The sequence below is a fragment of the Pecten maximus genome, chromosome 13 (assembly GCF_902652985.1).
Source record: "Pecten maximus chromosome 13, xPecMax1.1, whole genome shotgun sequence".
Lineage (NCBI taxonomy): Eukaryota > Metazoa > Mollusca > Bivalvia > Pectinida > Pectinidae > Pecten > Pecten maximus.
Genome location: NC_047027.1, coordinates 37,168,834 through 37,187,838, shown reverse-complemented (window position 1 = coordinate 37,187,838; position 19,005 = coordinate 37,168,834). Strand labels below are relative to the sequence as shown.

At 37.2% G+C, this 19,005-nt stretch overlaps 1 protein-coding gene across 4 annotated transcripts in view; it reads left to right on the top strand.

Moving 5' to 3' along the window:
* LOC117341471 overlaps nucleotides 1–19,005 on the top strand; it is a 63,459-nt gene that overhangs the window by 22,899 nt on the left and 21,555 nt on the right. For 2 of the 4 annotated variants that reach the window (XM_033903330.1, XM_033903329.1), the window contains 12 exons: nucleotides 3,942–4,035; nucleotides 5,417–5,523; nucleotides 6,127–6,211; nucleotides 9,162–9,389; nucleotides 9,870–9,962; nucleotides 11,970–12,092; nucleotides 12,495–12,572; nucleotides 13,355–13,454; nucleotides 15,988–16,149; nucleotides 17,847–17,949; nucleotides 18,319–18,463; nucleotides 18,710–18,786. In XM_033903330.1, the coding sequence (XP_033759221.1) occupies nucleotides 3,942–4,035; nucleotides 5,417–5,523; nucleotides 6,127–6,211; nucleotides 9,162–9,389; nucleotides 9,870–9,962; nucleotides 11,970–12,092; nucleotides 12,495–12,572; nucleotides 13,355–13,454; nucleotides 15,988–16,149; nucleotides 17,847–17,949; nucleotides 18,319–18,463; nucleotides 18,710–18,786 (1,395 nt within the window). Of the gene's footprint in view, nucleotides 1–3,941; nucleotides 4,036–4,092; nucleotides 5,168–5,416; nucleotides 5,524–6,126; nucleotides 6,212–9,161; nucleotides 9,390–9,869; nucleotides 9,963–11,969; nucleotides 12,093–12,494; nucleotides 12,573–13,354; nucleotides 13,455–15,987; nucleotides 16,150–17,846; nucleotides 17,950–18,318; nucleotides 18,464–18,709; nucleotides 18,787–19,005 lie in introns of those variants that run through there. The other 2 variants (XM_033903328.1, XM_033903327.1) reach the window with 2 other exon arrangements.

Below are 19,005 nucleotides of genomic sequence, written 5' to 3'. Positions count from 1 at the left end.
GAAATTGTTAAAAACAAAAATCAATGCAGTGTGCAAAATATAATTCTGAAGTCTGGTTAATTCCTTGTAACACAAGAGTTGATAATTATCATAGTTATCAGTATAAGATGAACATTAGTGAACATGTGGATGTGAATTAATAGTATGACAGGAATGGACAAAGCAATTTATTAATTGTTGAATGCAGTGTTATTTGATATTTTTGTCTCAAATGAGTTGAACAACATTGTGATTAATTACAGCATTGAGATTATAAATGGTTCAGTCTTTGTAGGTCTCACTTTCAAATTCCAGTACTTAATTGTGAATTTGAAATTCAACTCGAGCAGTATTTTCTTTTTTTTTCAGATTTTTCTCCTCTGCTATTGCTTTAAGAGTCTTTATATATCTGTACAGACTATGTATGAGTCCGTTTCCTCACTTGAACATTACAGTATAACATTGCTAGAAATATAGAAATTCTGCATTTTTTCTGTCCTATATATAAAAGGGAGATCACTCTTGTTTGACCCTGTGCTTTGTCTGCAGACATGTGTGTACTAACCTCTGACCCGGGACACACGAACTCTGACCCGGGACACTCGATCATTGATCCATGATGGAATCCTTTGAGGTACAGAATATCTATGGCACGCCGCAGATTCCCAGAAAGAGGCCATGTATCCGGCCAAGGAGGATGACCTTGATTGACCTGAGGTAACCATGCCGATGCATAGTGGACATTTGGCATGTTACCTATAATGAAGTTGTGTCCAGTCATATAACTGCATGACCCTAATCCTTGTCCATAGCCCCTGAAAAAGCATTACCATAGACCTGTTTGTAGATATACCTGCCTGCTTGGTAATGTTTAGACTGCAGATCATTACCAACATTCTGATATACCATCTTCTGTACAAGCAAAAGTTCAAGCATTTGATTTGCATTCCTTGACATCTTTGTCTGTACCTGTACCAGGCCACACCGACTTGTTTTCCTTTTGTTTTACCTGATGCTTTGATTCTTAATCAGTTACGATCCTCTCTTTAGTTTCTCTCCTGACAAATTTTCTGCATTTTGGCTTTCAGACAATCCTCCTGCTGCATGAATCCTTAAAAGTCTATACCTGTATATCATACTCTATTTATAGATACCAGTATCACCAGTACTCATCATACATACAGTTTTTATACCCGCACATACCCGTCGATACTCAAGTTTAAAAAACATCTAACTACGTCGTGTGTGTATTCAAATGCATGGTTTACTATAAAGTCGTTATAACTGACCTTGGATATTATAGAGGAGTACTTCTTGGTACGTCAGTGTTAACTCAATGTGTTTGTGTATAATCATAACAGGACTGCTGACATTAGAGAAATACATTAATTTGCATGACCCTGTATCTCATAATCCTTGTGTAATTTAAAATCAGCGAAGATATCATAATCTCATGCTGTGATTTTAGGTTTACATATTGGAAATATTAAAATGTCAGTTTCAGAAACTATTTACATCTTCTATAAATAACTTTAACAATTGTTTTTTTTTTGTGTACATGTCTCTTCTGGTATATTTTGTTTGAGTTACTTCCCTTTGTTAAAACTCCTTTTCCCAGTTTGCTTTATAATGCTTAGATAATTTCCCTTTTATATACAAATTTAGAGTTATCTCCCTTTGATCTTTCTTTAGTTATCTCCAGCTTCCAGAAAGAAAATTGATCTAGTCTATAATTTATAAATATACATGACTGCTTGACAAGATTCCTATTCGGTATAATTATTATTTAGGTATCAGTAATTTCCTTCCCCTTTATAAGCAACGCGTGTTGGTATTAGATTGGAGTTACCTCCCTTACCTACAACCCATTAGCTATAGTTAGCTTTAGTTATATAAAATATCTTTAAATGAGAATTGAAGGAATGCACAGCACCGTGAGCATGAGACAATTTACTGTTGATGGTATAAACATCAACATTTCTAAGATTCTTGATAACCAGAATTGATTTGATTAAACACTAATTAAATCATAACGTTAATCGTACAAACTATAAATATCAAAGTTAATACACTGTAAGAAATGCATTTATTTAATGTAAGATATATCAATTATTTTCTTTCTTTAAAATAAATCCAAGACTAATATTTTTCAATATATATATGCTCATTATGCTGTTTGTGTGTACTTTTCCTTATTTGATAAAATTTTGTTATATACAATTGCAATATGTATTTATGACTGATATTGTAAAATAGAGCTGTGGGATGAATTTATGCCCCAAATGGCCCTCAAAAATCGCTGGCATGTACACGACGCAGAAACACGAGGGCGATGGATTGCTCATTCAAGTTATACATGAACCGTGACAACTGTTGGTGGGAAATTGTTTTATTAAATTATAATAGCTGGCTGGTATCATATGTAAAGGTCAGTCATCATGCTATCCCTTTAGGGTAACCTCTGTCAAACATTTGCCAGAACAGATGATAATTCCTCTGGGTATATATATATATATATATAATGGCTGCCAGCTTGTGACAGGCCAGAAAAAACCCTCGATGTACGCAGGCTTCCTTCGATCAAGGTGCTAGAGTTTTGTATGCAACAATGTGGTCGTCAGCGGTATCAGTCGAGTTGATATAATTTCAGATACAACAATATGATTGTACGCTGGTTGTTGCATATGTTCAATAAATTTCCGAGTCATTGGAATTTCAATGATTTACACCATGTTATGCTAATTCAGAAGATTGATGTCACTGACAACCTAAGTAGTATTAGACATATATTAGGCTTCATCTCAATACATAACATGTATTCAATTCTATTTTACCATTTATCAGTGTAAGCCTTTATGATTAACCCTTTCAACCCTAAGAAACTTTAGTGGAATCTGCCATTCTTTCATAAGTTGAAGTCCATTATGGTCAGTAGGGGTGAAAGGGTTAAAATGAATTTAAGACATAAAATAGATTTGAGGAGAAAATGGAATAAGATTCTTAACTCCTGAAACAAGAATGAGAGACATTTAGAGGTTTTTACAGTCTGAGTTGTAGACATGATCTCGTGACAATCGTTTCTCTCATTAGTACATTAATTACAGGAAATAATTATTTATTTCATCCATGTAAACACCAAACCAAAAATTCACTGAAATTGAATTATCATAATCATGTCAAGAGGTTCTTCATAAAAATAAAAAAATACAATACACATTTTATGTATGAACAATTCATGTGAATCAAAGAATTGAGAAATTGAATTCTCATAATCATGTCACAAAGTTCTTCATGAAAATAAAAAAATACAGTACACATTATGTATGAACAATTCATGTGCATCAAAGAATTGAGCAAAAGTTTTCGTGATGGTTTTGATTAATTGTTAAAAATTCTAATCTATGTTGGGAAATGGTACTTTTGTAGCTAGTGGTTGTTTTCAAACAGTTCATTGAATTTGATCTGCTCTTGGAAAACTTTTCTTTATAATTCATTAATCTGTGAACGCACCATCTGTTAAGTGAGTCTAATTCTTTCTTGCAATGTTTTTGCTAATTCACCATGACATATTTGCATGTGCATATATAAAACTTTGGATTTGAGCAGCAGACTATTGCATTATCAACTGTGTAAAATTTTGATTGACAGTTAATATAAGTATGCTATATGGACCATTTAAAAGGGGTAGTATATAGTTGACTATAGATTGTCCAGAGTCGAGAGTTACTTCCCTTACCAAGTTCTGTTATGACTTGAGTTTTATCAGCAGGATTCATTAGATCTAGCTATGCATAACACAATTGGAAACAAATGAGATGTATAGAGGTATGTTGCTGTGGGTACAAACATTGTTGGTCCACAAAATGAAAAGAAAGACAATTAAAAAGAAAAAAAACTGGATCTTAAACCCTTCAGATGCTTTTTATGATTCATTCATTATTGTTGTTATTGTTAATTAACAGAAATGTAAGGGTAGACGAAGAAGATGAACCCTACAGAAAGTCTAGTACAGCCACCATACGGTCAGAGGGCACAGGTACCCAGTATTATACCAAGGTAACTATAATGGGGATATTTCTCTACAGAAAGTCTAGTACAGCCACCATACGGTCAGACGGGACGGGTACCCAGTATTATACCAAGGTAACTATAATGGGGATATTTCTCTACAGAAAGTCTAGTACAGCCACCATACGGTCAGAGTGGGACAGGTACCCAGTATTATACCAAGGTAACTATAATGGGGATATTTCTCTACAGAAAGTCTAGTACAGCCACCATACGGTCAGAGTGGACGGGTACCCAGTATTATACCAAGGTAACTATAATGGGGATATTTCTCTACAGAAAGTCTAGTACAGCCACCATACGGTCAGAGGGGACATGTACCCAGTATTATACCAAGGTAACTATAATGGGGATATTTCTCTACAGAAAGTCTAGTACAGCCACCATACGGTCAGAGGGGACAGGTACCCAGTATTATACCAAGGTAACTATAATGGGGATATTTCTCTACAGAAAGTCTAGTACAGCCACCATACGGTCAGTGGGGACGGGTACCCAGTATTATACCAAGGTAACTATAATGGGGATATTTCTCTACAGAAAGTCTAGTACAGCCACCATACGGTCAGAGGGGACGGGTACCCAGTATTATACCAAGGTAACTATAATGGGGATATTTCTCTACAGAAAGTCTAGTACAGCCACCATACGGTCAGTGGGGACGGGTACCCAGTATTATACCAAGGTAACTATAATGGGGATATTTCTCTACAGAAAGTCTAGTACAGCCACCATACGGTCAGAGGGGACATGTACCCAGTATTATACCAAGGTAACTATAATGGGGATATTTCTCTACAGAAAGTCTAGTACAGCCACCATACGGTCAGAGTGGACGGGTACCCAGTATTATACCAAGGTAACTATAATGGGGATATTTCTCTACAGAAAGTCTAGTACAGCCACCATACGGTCAGAGGGGACATGTACCCAGTATTATACCAAGGTAACTATAATGGGGATATTTCTCTACAGAAAGTCTAGTACAGCCACCATACGGTCAGAGGGGACAGGTACCCAGTATTATACCAAGGTAACTATAATGGGGATATTTCTCTACAGAAAGTCTAGTACAGCCACCATACGGTCAGAGGGGACAGGTACCCAGTATTATACCAAGGTAACTACAATGGGGATATTTCTCTACAGAAAAGCCATGATTTAGAAATGAAATGTCTTTCTTATATCTTTTATTTAAGATACAAAATAACAAGATTGTTTTGGGAATTGTTTTATTTATTGTTTGAAATTGGTTAAATCCTGAAATATCATTACATGACTATTACGAAAATCTGGCGTGAATATGACAGAAAAATATGTTTGGCATTGTCTGATGTAAATTGTAACCAATCACTGATATCTGTTACAGCAGCATGGTGGAGTGTTACAGATGTACGATTCTGATAACAGCAGCCTCGGTTCTCAGCGAAGCAGTACAGCCTCCACCTCAACTATCCGCATCCGACGTGTGTCGAGGTACGCCTCACAACCACTTAACAACCACTTAACTTAGCACCTCAGCTTACCTCACAACCACTTAACTGAGCACCTCAGCTTTACCTGTATGTGTTCAGTTGTTGTAGTGTGGTAGCTGGTAAATAAATGTTCATTGTGAAGTCTTCAATAACAGGTAGCTTGTCAATAAATCTTTGTTGTGAAGTCTTCAATAACAGGTAGCTTGTCAATAAATCTTTGTTGTGAAGTCTTCAATAACAGGTAGCTTGTCAATAAATCTTTGTTGTGAAGTCTTCAATAACAGGTAGCTTGTAAATAGATGTTCGTTGTGAAGTCTTTAGTGAGATTTTACAGAATGTCGGCATGGAACTTCAGACTTTAGACCTTGTTACAAATTGATAACAGTTTAGTTTTTCATAACTTTACACCTGACGATCAACAAATATTAATTTTCTGTAGCCATTATTATTTGCATGCTAATAACCATGATGGTTAACATTGTAATCACTGAAATATATTTCATAAATTTTTTTTTTTTAAATGTATATCTTATATATTGTGTTAGAAATTGTCTTTGTGGACTGTTATTCCTATATCTATACTCTATAAATGATTCTGTTACAGCATGCTAGATGGCTCGACACGTTTTCCCAAGCTGCAAGAATGTGCTCACTTCCACTATGACTTTGTGGAACTCCATAAAATACAGGTAATAAGTTGTCATTGATAAGGCAGTGTTATGCCATGGTTTTCCTAGGTATTTTGGGGAAATCCAAACGACTGAATTAGGAAAATGTTAATTATGTTTAAAATTTGCAAGCTGATAATTGTTTCATGAATATCATGCTTAATACCAGTTTAATGATGTAGTGTACATGTCACTTCTAGATTTATGGACACAATTGGTAATTTTTAATCCCTTGATGAGGAAAATAAGTCTAAAATACATTGGGAACACGTTCGTTTTGCACTCTTTGTGATATAGGCACGGAAAACACTAATGAGTCTATGACGTCCAGTTTAAAATTTCAGAAATTTAGAAAACAAGTCAATTAATATGAGTACCATTTCAGAAATGGCAGATTTTGTAAAAAAAACAAAACAAAAAAAAAACATGTTAGTTCAAATCTGATTCTCATACATGTTAGTTCAAAGCTGATTCTCATACATGTTAGTTCAAAGCTGATTCTCATACATGTTAGTTCAAATCTGATTCTCATACATGTTAGTTCAAATCTGATTCTCATACATGTTAGTTCAAAGCTGATTCTCATACATGTTAGTTCAAATCTGATTCTCATACATGTTAGTTCAAATCTGATTCTCATACATGTTAGTTCAAAGCTGATTCTCATACATGTTAGTTCAAATCTGATTCTCATACATGTTAGTTCAAATCTGATTCTCATACATGTTAGTTCAAAGCTGATTCTCATACATGTTAGTTCAAAGCTGATTCTCATACATGTTAGTTCAAAGCTGATTCTCATACATGTTAGTTCAAATCTGATTCTCATACATGTTAGTTCAAAGCTGATTCTCATACATGTTAGTTCAAAGCTGATTCTCGTACATGTTAGTTCAAAACTGATTCTCATACATTTTAGTTCAAAGCTGATTCTCATACATGTTAGTTCAAAGCTGATTCTCATACATGTTAGTTCAAATCTGATTCAAATACATGTTAGTTCAGTGATCACCACGGGCTGTTTTACTATGGAGCAGCGCCATAGTAAAATGTCTACCCGCCATAGTAAAATCATGTAGCGCCATAGTAAAAAAAATCTGCCCCGCCGATCTTCGTATTCAAAACTCTGTTAACCCGTGGTGAGCCCCAGATACCGCCGACTGTGTAGTGTTTTACTGACTGCACAGGTAAGAGCTTGAGGCCGGTTAATTACCTGTTCACACGCTAGGGCGACTTTTGACACTTCATTCAATGACCTGGACGTCCAATACCCCGACGAATTAACCGATATCAATCATACCAATATTAATTGATGGCTTAATTGATCAGGCCACGAACCGCGTGTTTGTGTTTTGACAGCGGTCGATCTGTGTCGAATAAAGGCTTAAATGGCTTCGACAATTAAAGTCAAACGCATATATGACCCCGATTACTTTATAACACACGTGACATGGATGTTTGTGAAGAAATGAGGAGTTTGCAAAACGAAAGTAACATGAACTGTAGAACAAAAAGACCGATGATTATAATTTCATGATGTAATCATGAAGCGACAACTAAAGCAGCAGTCTATTGAATCATTTTTCGAGAATTCGCCGAAACGACAGAAGGCATAGCCCGGTCTGTTCACCGGACTTGTTCAAGTCAAAACACAGATCGTCATTTTTACCGACTGAATGAAGAAATATTTATGGCTAAAGTACCACGAAGATGAAGGTAGGTTATTTAGGTGTCAAATGGTTACTAAAATGTATTTTGTATAATATAAATCTCTTACATGTCATAATAAAAAATATAATTTTTAAATTATTTTTTAAAAATGTTATTGGCTAGTTTGTATATGACTGATTTATAGGCCTATACATATTTAATGTAAGCAAACTTAATAGTTGATATTTGATAAAAAAATGTATTATTTCCAAATTTCACATTAGTGACTAAATATATACTGACTTTGTCTAATCACAAAACCAAAAATTAAAATTAATTCTTTTTCAATATTTTCAGTGATTAGGTCCAAGTATTTACCTAGAGTGAAAGTTTCATGTTTAAACATTTCATTAAATTATTTTTATTAACTTTGAATGTTTCATTTGATTTGTAGGCATGTTTTGTAAACAGGACAGCAGATCTATGGACACAGATCAGAAAAAGAAATATCACCATCGCCACATTGTTTGATCCTGAGGACAATGAAGTGTGAAGTTGGGCTGTAAGAAAATGGACAATTTGTGTGTGAAAATGACTGACAATTGTGACATTGGAAATCATATTATATTAGTGCTGTGACATTACATATCGTTATTGTGTTTAGTGTGATATCATAATGCTTATTATTTTAAGAAACTTGAGCTTTGGAAGTGTATCAGTAACATTTAATTGGTAATCTTAAAGAGAGATAGAGAGAGACCATGAGTTTGAGAAAGTCTGAGTTGGTAAAGAGAATGAAGAACGAGCAGTGTATTAATTTAAGGATGTACAAATATGGATGAGTCAGACATTGGTAAATGCTGTATTTATTTTTCTTACATATTGAATAAATAAATTATATTACCATGATTAAAATAGTTTATCATTATTTCTGAAAACAATTTCTAAGGGGATATAACTACTGTACAATAAATCATCTCCCTAAAAATGAAAAGGGACATAACTCATGTAAACAAATTATCTCCCTTTAATTAATTAATATTGGTCTTGCGGCGCGCTGGGAAAATGTCCCCGCAGGTTCCTCCATAGTAAAATCTGAAGCCATGGTGATCCCTGTAGTTCAAATCTGATTCTCATACATGTTAGTTCAAATCTGATTCTCATACATGTTAGTTCAAAGCTGATTCTCATACATGTTAGTTCAAAGCTGAAGTCTTTTTCTTTTACTTGAGAATATCAACTTGTTCAATTTGGAATTAAGGAAAAAGATCAGTGAGGAAATTATCACTTTTCTGAAATATGTTGATAATCGGTCCACCAGGTGTCGCTGTGTGACGAGGACCAGGAGAACCATCACCATGGAGAAACAGATGTTATGGAACGAACATTTCTCGTCAAGACTCTGGCCAATGATAAGTCCTGGACTATACGGAGAACATTTAAAAACTTTAAGATGCTGGACAGACAGTTACACCGCTGTATCTATGACAGGAAGTTCAGTCGTCTCCCAAATCTCAACCAAGAAGAGGACACTAATAAAACATATAAGGTCCGTAACCAAATATCTCTGTATGGGAGATTCCATCTAATAATGTCATCCACTATTCTTCCTAATAACTCAATACCCTTATGACAGAGTACATTATCAAATTAATAGCCCATAATATTCTCCAACACCCTACCTAGTAACCCAGTTCTCTCTCCAGTAGCTCAGTACCCTTCATCTGTTATCCATTTAACAATGTCAATATCATAATATCTAAAACTAGGTCATAATGAAGCCCAGTTTTAGTCTGAAAACGTTGAAGATTTCTTTCTTAACACGAAAAGAGTGTAAGAAAATTGAGTATTGTGGCTTGTGGATCCAATTTTGAAGATATGTCATAAATGTAGAAGAAAAAGTAAAAAAAATCCCTCGCCTTTTAACCTTAAACTGTGTCTGCTGACTTCTTATCACTAAGCGTTGACCTCTGACCTCTATTGTTTAAACTGTGGTGACCCCTTGGACCTGATTCCTTTTGTGTTGCAGGAGATGGAGGAGATGTTGTCCCAATATTTACAGAGATTTTCTCGCATCGCTGGCAGCATGATTAACTGTGGCTCGGTACTCAACTGGTTTGAGGTGAGTTTGATTGACTGTGGCTCGGTACTCAGCTGGTTTGAGGTGAGTTTGATTAACTGTGGCTCGGTACTCAACTGGTTTGAGGTGAGTTTGATTGACTGTGGCTCGGTACTCAACTGGTTTGAGGTGAGTTTGATTGACTGGCTCGGTACTCAACTGGTTTGAGGTGAGTTTGATTGACTGTGGCTCGGTACTCAGCTGGTTTGAGGTGAGTTTGATTGTGGCTCAGTACTCAACTGGTTTGAGGTGAGTTTGATTGACTGGCTCAGTACTCAACTGGTTTGAGGTGAGTTTGATTAACTGTGGCTCGGTACTCAACTCGTTTGAGGTGAGTTTGATTGACTGTGGCTCGGTACTCAACTGGTTTGAGGTGAGTTTGATTGACTGGCTCGGTACTCAACTGGTTTGAGGTGAGTTTGATTGACTGGCTCGGTACTCAACTGGTTTGAGGTGAGTTTGATTGACTGGCTCAGTACTCAACTGGTTTGAGGTGAGTTTGATTAACTGTGGCTCGGTACTCAACTCGTTTGAGGTGAGTTTGATTAACTGTGGCTCGGTACTCAACTGGTTTGAGGTGAGTTTGATTGTGGCTCGGTACTCAACTGGTTTGAGGTGAGTTTGATTGTGGCTCGGTACTCAACTTGTTTGAGGTGAGTTTGATTGACTGTGGCTCGGTACTCAACTGGTTTGAGGCGAGTTTGACTGTGGCTCGGTACTCAACTGGTTTGAGGCGAGTTTGATTGTGGCTCGGTACTAAACTGGTTTGAGGTGAGTTTGATTAACTGTGGCTCGGTACTCAACTGGTTTGAGGTGAGTTTGATTGTGGCTCGGTACTCAACTGGTTTGAGGTGAGTTTGATTGACTGGCTCGGTACTCAACTGGTTTGAGGTGAGTTTGATTGACTGTGGCTCGGTACTCAACTGGTTTGAGGTGAGTTTGATTGTGGCTCGGTACTCAACTGGTTTGAGGCGAGTTTGATTGTGGCTCGGTACTCAACTGGTTTGAGGTGAGTTTGATTGATTGTGGCTCGGTACTCAACTGGTTTGAGGCGAGTTTGATTGTGGCTCAGTACTCAACTGGTTTGAGGTGAGTTTGATTGACTGTGGCTCGGTACTCAACTGGTTTGAGGTGAGTTTGATTGACTGTGGCTCGGTACTCAGCTGTTTTGAGGTGAGTCTGATTGTGGCTCGGTATTCAACTTGTTTGAAGTGAGTTTGATCATGAACATTTGAACATGACTCAGAACTAAAATGAAATCTACAATAAGGCTTTGTAGTAAGTTTGTTTCCTTGAATGTAGCAGGTCTGTCTGTCTCATATTATAAATCATACAAGGCGTTCACTCTGTTGTGTACTGCAGTTAACACGGTAATGAACTGAAGTTAACACAGTAATGAACTGAAGTTAACACCGCAGTATACTGAAGTTAACACTGTAATGAACTGGAGTTAACACAGTAATGAACTGAAGTTAACACAGTAATGAACTGGAGTTAACACCGCAGTGTATTGAAGTTAACACTGGTGAATTGGAGTTAACACAGTAGTACACTAGAGTTAACACAGTTACTATCATGATCAAGTGCACTACAGAGTTAACTCCAGTATATTACAGTGTTAACTCCAGTTCATTACTGTGTTAACTCCAGTTCATTCCTGTGTTAACTCCAGTTCATTACAGTGTTAACTTCAGTATACTGCGGTGTTAACTCCAGTTCATTACTGTGTTAACTCCAGTACACTACAGTGTTAACTCCAGTACATTACAGTGTTAACTCCAGTTCATTACTGTGTTAACTCCAGTTCATTACTGTGTTAACTCCAGTTCATTACTGTGTTAACTCCAGTTCATTACTGTTTTAACTCCAGTACACTACAGTGTTAAGGTCAAGGTCACTTTAACAACTCATAGATACCGTACCTTTGTCAATCGTTAATTCTATTTTGCATAGAAGCTAGAGATTAATTGTCATTTAGACATTTTCCAGATGTGTTATATCTCTTTCCAGCTGGACAATCGAGGCAACCGCTTGCTGGCGACGGATGACTCAGGGATCAACACACCCGCAATAGCTGCTGCTCACGCAATCAAACGCTATACGGCCCAGGCCCCAGACGAAATATCTCTAGAAGTAATGACATTTTATACAATAGGCTGAAAATAACAACGTAATATTAACGTTTATACAATAGGCTTAAAATAACAACGGCTATCATGTTTGTTGCTGAATTCATGGTATAGCCCTCGAAAGATTTATTTGATCCAAGAACTGTAAGCTTGATCTCATAAAATTTCTGACTTTATCTTAAAAATCAAGCTAAGATGCGAACAGAAAGCTGTTTTAATATCAACAATAAAAAATATTTTTACAGCAAAATATTTATTGAATTTTCTTCTATTTAACAAAAAAAAAAAAAAAATAAAGAACCTTAATATATTGACTTGTAGATGGAAAATGAAAGTGTCTGTTTAAATATTTTCTGTAGATCTACTGTTAATCGTGAACAATGGTTTGCTGCTCTGTTTCTTACAGGTCGGAGACATTGTATCTGTGATAGATATGCCCCAACAGGAGGAGACGATTTGGTGGCGAGGCAAGAGAGGTTTTGAGGTAACATTGGAGAAGAGTTGAGAAATTTATGTCAATTTAATTTTCAAATATAAAGTGGTAATATGTCTTAGGACTAATTATTATCATTATTACAAAGTGAAAAGAATTCTTGGCAAAGGACATGAAAAGGAAATGAAATGCTAAGGGCAGTTCCAGGAAAAGAGGAGGGGGGATGGAAAGGCACTTTTATAAATTAAAATTCAAATTAAAATCACATCTATAGGTTGGTGGTGTTTGAAATAAATTTCTTCTGTTGTTGGGTGTACGTGATGTGTTTGTACCATTTTTACATTAAAATTGCTTCTATGTTTACAAAAAAACAAATATGTGGGAGGCTCATCAAAATTTTAAATCGCTCCTATAGGTAGGTCCCCTAATTTCAAAATGCCTCCCCCCTGTCCCATATGTTTTCCAGGAACAGCCCTAACAATGAAACATTTGAAAAAAGTGAAATTCTTATTTTCCTTTTATGATGTTACTATCATCAGCAGGTGGATATTGATGGACCATTCATCAGCTTTAATATTGATCTATGTAAAGAAAAGTTCCGTTTGCTCATGTCTGTCACATGTAGGACATTACTTAGGACTAAATAAGGTTGGATTGTCAGCATTTCAATGTATAAATATAGCAATATTGTCAGAAAAATCATGAAAAATTACTCGGTAGTAAGGGAAGAAACATGTTGATTTTCACATGTAAAAATTAGGACTTGTAATTAGACGTTTGTTAATTTTCTTTTGTTTCCAGTTTTCCACAGTATTGTTTTATTTTCAATACAGGTTGGGTTTTTCCCGAGCGAGTGCGTGGAGGTGATCGGAGACAAAGTTCCTGCATCAGTTGAGAGTCGAATACCAGATCCTAACGCAAGTAAGAAACCATGTAAGTGCATGTGTGTGTATCTAACACTCACAGTCAAACACTATTATAAAAAAGGAGGCTGACAGGGGAGGGTGAGGAGGCTGACAGGGGGGTGGGGATGAGGCTGACAGAGGGAGGGGGAGGAGGCTAACAAAGGGAGGGGGAGGAGACTGACAGAGAGGAGGGGGAATAGGCTGACCGGGGAGGGTGTGGAGACTGACAGAGAGGAGGGGGAATAGGCTGACCGGGGAGGGTGTGGAGGGTGACAGGGGAGGGGAAGGAGGCTGACAAAAGGAAGGGGGAGGAGGCTGACAAAAGGAAGGGGGAGGAGGCTGAGAAAGTGAGGGTGAGGAGGCTGACAGGGGAGGGGGAGGAGGCTGACAAAAGGAAGGGGAAGGAGGCTGACAAAAGGAAGGGGGAGGAGGCTGACAAAGGGAGGGGGAGGAGGCTGACAAAGGGAGGGGGAGGAGGCTGACAAAGGGAGGGGGAGGAGGCTGACAAAGGGAGGGGGAGGAGGCTGACAAAAGGAAGGGGAGGAGGCTGACAAAGGGAGGGAGAGGAGGCTGACAAAGGGAGGGGGAGGAGGCTGACAGGGGAGGGGGAGGAGGCTGACAGGGGAGGGTGTGGAGGCTGACAGGGGAGGGGAAGGAGGCTGGCAGGGGAGGGGAAGGAGGCTGACAGAGAGGAGGGGGAGGAGGCTGACAGGGGAGGGGGAGGAGGCTGACAGGGGAGGGGGAGGAGGCTGACAGAAGGCAAACTCTTTTCAATGTTTGACTTTATATGTGAAATGGCTTATTACCAAAGAACAAATTGTGGTTGATATAAAGTTGTGTTCAACTGTGTTTTAGGAATGAACAGTTAGTAGTCATCTAACATTGGTTTACTGTACTAAATATGTGTACCCACCTACATAACATATGTGTGTATAACTGTTTACCCACCTACATAACACACATGTGTATAACTGTTTACCCACCTACATAACACACACATGTGTATAACTGTTTACCCACCTACATAACACACGTGTGTATAACTGTTTTACCCACCTACATAACACACGTGTGTATAACTGTTCACCCACCTACATAACATATGTGTGTATAACTGTTTACCCACCTACATAACACATGTGTATAACTGTTTACCCACCTACATAACATATGTGTGTATAACTGTTTTACCCACCTACATAACACATGTGTATAACTGTTTTACCCACCTACATAACACATGTGTATAACTGTTTACCCACCTACATAACACATGTGTGTATAACTGTTTTACCCACCTACATAACACATGTGTGTATAACTGTTTACCCACCTACATAACACATGTGTATAACTGTTTACCCACCTACATAACACATGTGTGTATAACTGTTTACCCACCTACATAACACATGTGTATTACTGTTTTACCCACCTACATAACACATGTGTGTATAACTGTTTTACCCACCTACATAACATATGTGTGTATAACTGTTTACCCACCTACATAACACATGTGTATAACTGTTTACCCACCTACATAACACATGTGTGTATAACTGTTTACCCACCTACATAACACATGTGTATTACTGTTTTACCCACCTACATAACACATGTGTGTATAACTGTTTTACCTACCTACATAACACATGTGTATAACTGTTTACCCACCTACATAACACATGTGTATAACTGTTTACCCACCTACATAACACATGTGTGTATAACTGTTTTACCCACCTACATAACACATGTGTATAACTGTTTTACCCACCTACATAACACATGTGTATAACTGTTTACCCACCTACATAACACATGTGTATAACTGTTTACCCACCTACATAACACATGTGTATAACTGTTTACCCACCTACATAACACATGTGTGTATAACTGTTTACCCACCTACATAACAAATGTGTATTACTGTTTTACCCCTGTGTTTGATACAGTATATATTTAACAAAAGGTTCAACACCTTTTTGACATTATTTTACCGTTAATCAGCATGTTTCCTTAACTGTGTACCAGGGTTGTGTTAGTTAATGTCTTGTGTGTGTTACAGATTTATCACACGATTGTGAATGAAAAACAGATTTGAGTCCAGACACTTTAATTAACTTTCAATGTAATGTTAACATTTCCTGAATCTCTTGGGAATCATTTAGATTCTAAGATTATCAGATTTTCTGTGTTCCGATTAGATTTCATTGCATGTGTGTGGGTTGGTATGTCTATTACTTGTATACTGATGTATATTAAATATGTAAATTATATATAATTCAGACAGTTTTCTATTGTAAACCATAGAATCTTTCTAAATTAAATTGGTCTTCTCAGTTTTGCCCAAAGATCTTCCATTGTTGAATTATACATGAGTTCATGATTGTATCTGTTTAAATTTTCTAAATAAGATTTTCTTAATTCTTTTCAAGATAAATTATGAGACATTAGTCATATGTTCACAGACAGACACAAACAATTTTGATATATATTGTTATAAACTGATTTTTTTCTATGAGATACTGTAATGTTTGTGGTTGATATGGTAGTGGTTCGGAAGCATGGGAAGTTCCTGTCTTTTCTTCGGATGTTCTTCACGACCCGTCCAGCTCGCAACCAACTCAAACAGTCGGGAATTGTTAAGGAGCGCGTGTTTGGATGTGATCTTGGAGAGCATTTACTCAACACTGGCCAAGAAAATACAACAGATGGTGAGTGCGACAATACGGTGCTGTATATTATATACTCAAATAAGCCCCTTCCCCTAGTGTCAAACTTAAGTATTAGAGTTGGGGAAGGCTTATTTGTTGACAAGGGCTTATTTGTGGGCAGGGCTAGTTTGTGGACAAGGGCTTATTTGTGGGCAGGGGCTAGTTTGTGGACAAGGGCTTATTTGTGGACAGGGGCTTATTTGTGGACATTGGTTTATTTGTGGACAGGGGCTTATTTGTTGGCAGGGACTTATTTGGGGACAGGGGTTTATTTGGGGACAGGGGTTTATTTGGGGACAGGGGTTTATTTGTGGACAGGGGCTTGTTTGTAGCCAGGGGCTTGTTTGTGGACAGGGGCTTATTTGTTGGCAGGGACTTATTTGGGGACAGGGATTTATTTGTGGACAGGGGCTTATTTGTTGGCAGGGACTTATTTGTGGACAAGGGCTTACTTGTGGACAGGGGCTTGTTTGTAGCCAGGGGCTTATTTGTGGACAATGGTTTATTTGTATGATAAGGATATCAGTTTGTGCAGAATCAACAGTTTCAATTCATCAAATTGATTACAATATTCATACAAACTAGAAAAACCTTTTCTTTTATCCTAGGTCTTTGTTGAAAGACTTTAAAAATGAACTTATAACCTTGAAATCACCGTTTTTGGCATTCTTTTTCGATTTTCAAACTCTCCTGTTTGTTAAGGTGTCAGTTTGTATCGTAGAATTATTTAATAAATATGATATACTGGTAAAGAAAATTCAAGTAGTCACCAATGTATACTTGTCCACACACACCAAATCTAATGGCCTCAGGCAACCAGATCATGTTTTCCTTTTTTGTCCTGAACAAAAAACCATTTTAGTTGTTGACATTGCTACAGTAAAACACGGTTATAACGAATCCCAGGGGACCAACTGAATCAGTTCGTTATATTGATAGTTCGTATTACGTGTATTACAAATTTTATTGTTTTTTCCTAAAAACTTCGCTGTATGAAAATATTAAAATAAAATTACAAGCAAGTAGAAATTAAAAGCGATTCAATTATTTTAAGTCCGTTATAATTTTCTGCCGAAACTTTTTGTGTGAGGCAAGTGTGTACAAAGTACTAAAAACATCTGACATATCATTTTGGGACTCCAGAAAATGGCTTATCTCGTGTAAATAATCACTCGCCGTAGCGCCACTGATTACGGATTGTTAGTCCCCTGTCTCTATTTTCTCCTCGTCTTCACTGTCCAACACGTTCTTAATGTCTTTTACAACATCTGCATCAATACTGACAAAATCGGTCGCAGTGACCTTTACCCCGGAAGTCTCGTTTTCACTAGCTCTCAATCGCTTGATGATAAAGCCATTGTACTGTGTACACACTAATTAGACTTCGAAGAATGGATTAACAACTTGACATAAACATCGACAAAACAACTCACTTTATTCAGAAGTCATCGAAAATATAACTCACCGATTGAATAGCCGTACTTCAGCCGACGGGACCGCTAAATTGGTTCGTTATAGACAATATTTTGCTATGTGAAATTCGCAATATAATTACAGAATTACATAGAAGTAAGAGGGAGAATAGCTGGGGAATCGGGATCAGTTCGCAATATCTATAAAATCGCTATAAACGTGTTCATACTAAACATGTTTTACTGTATAGAGATCCATAGAATCGCTGTGATATTCTGTTACAGTACCCCTGGTGTTAAAGTGTTGTTCAGAAGTAATAGAGGAACATGGCATTGTGGATGGCATCTACAGGCTGTCAGGGATCACCTCCAATATACAGAAACTCCGGTGAGTTCAGCCAGTAACCTGGTATCTTCAGTTGTCACAGGAGTAATCTCCCTTCTTTGTAGGTTTTAATATCTTGCTTAATATGATATTTAGAGAGTTGTAAATAAAAAGAGAAATGAAATAAAAGCAATACAGCCCTGTGCAAATCTATAGGGATATTTACCTTGCGTTACGTGTATGAGTTATCTGCCCTTGTTGTACATGTACACACAAAATCTCGAACTTATAGCATATACCCCTGATAGATATCGGTCCCAATATTATATCGTCAACACATGGACGACCTTTGTTGTGTACTATATTTCCAGATTTTGGATTATATTTGTTGTTGTTCGGCCAATGTTGGTTACAATTCTTTATTGTGGTTAGATTGGCCTTCGATGAAGACCGCGTTCCAGATCTGACGACCGACGTTTATCTACAGGACATCCACAGTATCAGCTCCTTACTTAAGATGTACTTCCGTGAGCTTCCCAACCCTCTCCTTACCTATCAACTTTACAACAAATTTGCTGTATGTATGATTGTCTTACAGAATGATTTGATTTGCATATTAGGAGACACACATCCCAAAATAGGGTTGCCATATCTTTTCATTTTTGAATCAGAAAAATTCTTTGATGTAAGATAGTTTAAACAACTGTTCCCATAAGTAAAAGCCTAATAGGATATCTTCTACAATTGCTTCTTTTTGAATTTTTAAATTGTGTGATTTGGACTTATAAATATATCCACGGATATCTATTTGAATTGTTGACAGGATGCAGTGCGAGATGAAGACAATAAACTGTGGAAGATTCACGATGTTGTGCAGCAGTTACCTCCCCCTCATTACAGGTATGATGAGTTATCCCCCCTCATTAGTATTATGAGTTACCTCCCCCTCATTACAGGTATGATGAGTTATCCCCCCTCATTAGTATTATGAGTTACCTCCCCCTCATTACAGGTAGGACAGGTTGCTTCCCCCTCATTAGAAAGTACAGATCTGCTAAATTTGTTTCAGATAGGATTCAATTCAGATCCCATACAATAGTATATAATACAGATCCAAAA